Below are 4,533 nucleotides of genomic sequence, written 5' to 3' on the forward strand. Positions count from 1 at the left end.
AAAGAAAGAAAGAAAGAAAGAAAGAAAGAAAGAAAGAAAGAAAGAAAGAAAGAAAGAAAGAAAGAAAAGGTGGGAGTGTTCCTTCTGAGCAGCTCATCTGATCATTTCAGATAAGATTAGAGCTCCTTGGCTTGTACCATGAGTCTGTCTTTGTCCTCATGAGCTCTGAGGTGTGCATGTGTGTGACCATTGCTCATTCACTTGTATGTGGTTGGATGCGCATGGAGGCAAATGTGTTGAGACCAGATGTCTTCCCCATTGCTCTTTGCTTTTATTTACCAAGGCAGAGTCCCCGGCTGAACCCAGAGCTCTCCGTTTATGGCTCTTCTAGTTAGCCAGCTTCCCTTGCTGCCTGGAGTTATAAGTGATCCCCCGACTGTCTGGCTTTTATGTGAACCCCATTCCTCATGCTTGCAATGGCAAGTGCCTTAGGCACTGAGCCATCTCCAGCTGCCTTTCCTGCTTCCCCTTCTTTTCTCCACCCTCTTCCCGTCTTTCCTTCTCCTTCTTTCTCATTCCCCCTTCTCCCTCTTTACATTGTAAATTAGAACTTGCTGGAAGATGGCAGTGTTCTCTGTCAGTCCAAGTTGCACTGAAGGTGCATATAAGTTGGACTTGGAGATGTTGTCCTTGCAGTTTGGTGTGCAGTGCTAACCTATCTAGAAGTCCATCTCCATAGTGGTTTCCCTATGAGCTGAGCCCTCACCACAGTTGCTTTCACTTCCAACAAGCTCATCTTAGCTCAGCTGGGCCAGCAAGGGAACCTACCTGCTTATGGGCTCGGCTGTCTTACCGAAGCCAGCCAGATGGATTTAGAAGGCCCATCCTGAGAAAGGCAAACTTGATGAAGGTGAAGGGAGGTAAAGGGCCTAGGAAAGATGCTGCTCTCTGGGGTGGGGTGGTCAGTAGACAGGGATAGGTTAGACTGGAGCAGCGAAGGTGGCAGCATTTGGAGTGAGCCATGCCTGGGGTCCTAGAGGGTGGCAGTGCTGGCACTGGCCGAGGGAACTGGATAGGGTGTTATGGCTACAGCCCCAAAGCTGATGATTCTTCTGAGATGTAGACCTCCCTTAGGGTCCTTAGCTGACAACGTAGTGCATATACAGAGCATGAAAAAGAACAGAAGTAGTGAAAGGGATTAGGAGGCTTTCAGATTGAAGGAGTGCAGTGTAGACCTGGCTTTTATAACAACTTACAAACAGGAGTAAAACAAGCACTACTCAGGCTGAAGTAAAAGCTGCACAGAACCAGTCAGACGAAAAGGAGCCTGGCGGGGACGACTGTCAAGGTCATTTCAAATAGATCTAGGAACTTAACAATTCCATTTTCCAAAAGTTTGAGAGGGCCACCATATTTGCATTGTTGCTACGGCATTTCATACAGCTGTAACTAATTAGGAGAGTGGTGCTGCTATAGCCCAGCAGGGTGCTGGCATCTTATCTTTGCAGTGGTACCTGTTTGAGTTAACAGTCCTGGCTAGATGAGCGTCCCACGACTGAGTTATGTCCCCAGCTTCTCCTTGTAAGTTTTGTTATGACATATTAGAACTTAAAATAAGAAAGGTCAAAGACCAAGCAAAACTTTTAAGAAGGTAGACTAGACAAGCCATGGTGGCAAATGACTTTAATCCCAGCACTTAGGAGGCAGAGGTAGTCAGATCTCTGAGTTCGAGGCCAGCTTGGTCTACAGAGTGAGTTCCAGGACACCTAGGTCTACACTGAGAACACAGTCTCAAAGAAAAATCTGAAAGAAGGCCTTTAGGTAGTGTGAGCCCCAGGGCGAGCACCTGGCATTTCTCTGCAGTGAGATGATCTAGAAGACAACGTGAGTCTGCAGTTGTCCTGTCAAATGTGGATGATAACAGTGACAAATCCAGCGGGGTCCTCCATCCTACAATCTCTGTAGTCTTCTCATTTCACTCCTGGGACCCAGGCCCGGAGCCTCCAGTGCTCACATGGCTTGTCTGTTGATGTCAAAGTCACCTGGCAGAATGCATCCGTGGACTCGTTTCCTTTATGCACTCCCCACACCGATCCATTCCACAGCTCCCCAGTGTTACCTGCTTCACTTCTCTTGCTGGGCCACAGGGTGGGCCGGAGGGGTTGTTTTGCTGCCTGTAGTCCTGTAGTCCTGTTGTGCGGAAGTCAGGCAGGAGCCTAAAGCATCACATTCACGGTTAAGAGCAGATGGACAGACACACGGACCCTTACTTGCTTCCTCCCATGGTCTCAGCCAGCTTCCTCTGCTCCCACAGGTGTGGCCCTTGACACAGTGCTGCCTCATTCAGGGCGGCTCTTCTGTCTCAGTCGTCAATCAGTCCTAAGACAGTCTCCCACAGACATGTCCGCAGTCAACCTGTTTTGGACAAGGCCTTAATTGAAACTGTCTTTTTAAGTGATTTTAGTTTGTGGCAAATTGACAAGTTGACATTTAAAACTAACCACCATGGGCAATTGCATTCATACCCCTAAACTCCCCACCTCCCTTTCTCAGGCTCTGTCAACTTTAGTCTGCTTTCTGCCTGTGGGGTTTCCCTGTCACCTGTTTACATTTGGAATGAACCAGTGTACAGGCCGCAAGGAAAGAGCTGGGCTTCAGGGGCCTGGCCGTGCCAAGGCTCAGCCATTTCCCCTTTAGACAGACTTTGTTGCCGGAATAGCCTTTCTAAGGCTTTGTGAGTATTGACGGCGTGTATATCCCTGTTGTTTCTCTCCTACCCTGCAATGGTGTACAGTAGTTAGTGTTGAGCAGAACTTTAGGTGTCATTTGCAAAGGCTGTGTTAGTGCCTCTTTAATTCGCAGCTGAAGCTTTTGGGGTTTGCTCTTCACACTGTGGGATGCTTAGCTTTTACCCACCAGAGGCCAATCATGTGCTCTCGCCAGCTGAGACAGCCAGGGTGACAAAATGTCTCTTTAGACAGTTGTTCCTGGTTGACAAACACTGACTAAAATCTTCCCTCTGAGACTCTGGCTCTTTACTTTGAGTATAAATGTGAGTACATCGTGTGTTAGAGACAGTCATCAGAGGGCAATGAAGGAGAATACGCCATGGCCTTTTCATCGCTCCCTAAACTGATATCTTTATAAAAAAAAAAAATTAGTTTTAAAGTTCAGCTTTTTGGCAACCATCTCCTGTCTGGTTATGTAAAGCTCATTCCAAGCTGACTATGCTATGCTAAAGGAATTCAACCTGATTGCCTAACTGGAAGTAATTTCATGGAAAAGGTAAATACAGAATTTGAGTCTGTTAAAAATATTCGAAACATTGAAAGTGTTCTAAAGCTCAGAGAATAAAAACAGTTGAGGAAACAGGGGAGGGTTATTTTCCACAGCATCCGTCTCTAATATCAAAAGCTACTGTCAGCTGGCTCATGGCAGTCCTACCTGAGATTTAAGTTAAGGTTCTCCCCTTTCATGCTTCCTGCCTGTATTTTCTGAGTGTGAACAGTTCTCACATGAGTGCTTAAAGCTTGCAATTTGTCCCATCCTGAAGGAGTTACATTTGGGAAGTGCTGTTTGATGTGATCTGGTTCTTGTTTAAAAGTGTAAGCATGGAGCTGGGGACACTGGGGACCAGTGTGTGCTTCCTCTCCTTCACCGCCACCTTAACCTCAGCTCCAGGGGATCTGAGCCACCTTCTGGCCTCCCCAGACACCGCACTCAGGCACAAACCCACACACAGATGAACACATATACACCTAATGAAAACAAAAACCTCTTTTTAAATATAGGTGTTATAGTATCATCATGGATCCTCTGTGGATTTGAAAGAACGGTTGTGAAGGACTGCCCTGCTATGAGTCAGTTTTCTAGCTAGCTAGTTTGTTGTTTTATGTATAGCTAATGGAAAGTTTGAGGATAGACCCTGGCAGGAAGACCCAGGTGGCGATGGGAGGGAATGAAGAGTTTCATGTGCTGTCTGTCTGTCTGTCTGTCATTAGACATTGTCTGTTCCTTAGTTTTGAGAAAGGACATCTCAACTGGTTTCTTGCTGGGTATGAACTATTGAGTAGCATGAAGGAAAGAAGAGAAATCCCACAAAGTACAGCCTCCGCAGCCAGCGCTGCAGAGCCCAGTTCAGTTCTGGTCAGCAGTGTCTGTCTCCACTGTGAAAGATGAGATGAAGGCAACCCTGTGTGTCCTTCTTCATATCTGAGTCTTCCTTAGATGTTGAAAGACAAGTGGGAGAGTGAGCTTTTCTAGGAGCTGGTGACTGAGCCCCTCTCCCTCATGCAGCATGTTATTACTGTCTTTCTCCAGGGACTATGTAAGGAGTGAACTGGAGTCTGCCTACGAAGGACCAATGTATTTAGAACCTCTCTCCATGAACCGCTTTACCACAGCCTTAATAGGTAAGTATTAAGAAGTAAAGGAGTAGAAACTGATTACTGTCTTTTGATTAAAAAAAAAAAAAAAAAAAAAAAAAAAAACAAAAAAATAATTCAGAGTCATTTAGAAATAATTTAAAAATTCAAGTTTATTTATTGACTCTCCAGATGGATCTACTGTTTTGTTTTGTTTGTTTGTTTGTTT

General features: G+C 45.8%; 1 protein-coding gene across 1 annotated transcript in view; it reads left to right on the plus strand.

Annotated features, from left to right (window-relative positions):
• Rnf145 (ring finger protein 145) overlaps positions 1–4,533 on the plus strand; it is a 45,965-nt gene that overhangs the window by 18,999 nt on the left and 22,433 nt on the right. Inside the window, exon 4 of the mRNA XM_029546420.1 lies at positions 4,261–4,352. Coding sequence (XP_029402280.1) covers positions 4,261–4,352 — 92 coding nt within the window. The remainder of the gene's footprint in view (positions 1–4,260; positions 4,353–4,533) is intronic.

The sequence above is a fragment of the Mus pahari genome, chromosome 14, assembly GCF_900095145.1.
Source record: "Mus pahari chromosome 14, PAHARI_EIJ_v1.1, whole genome shotgun sequence".
NCBI lineage: Eukaryota > Metazoa > Chordata > Mammalia > Rodentia > Muridae > Mus > Mus pahari.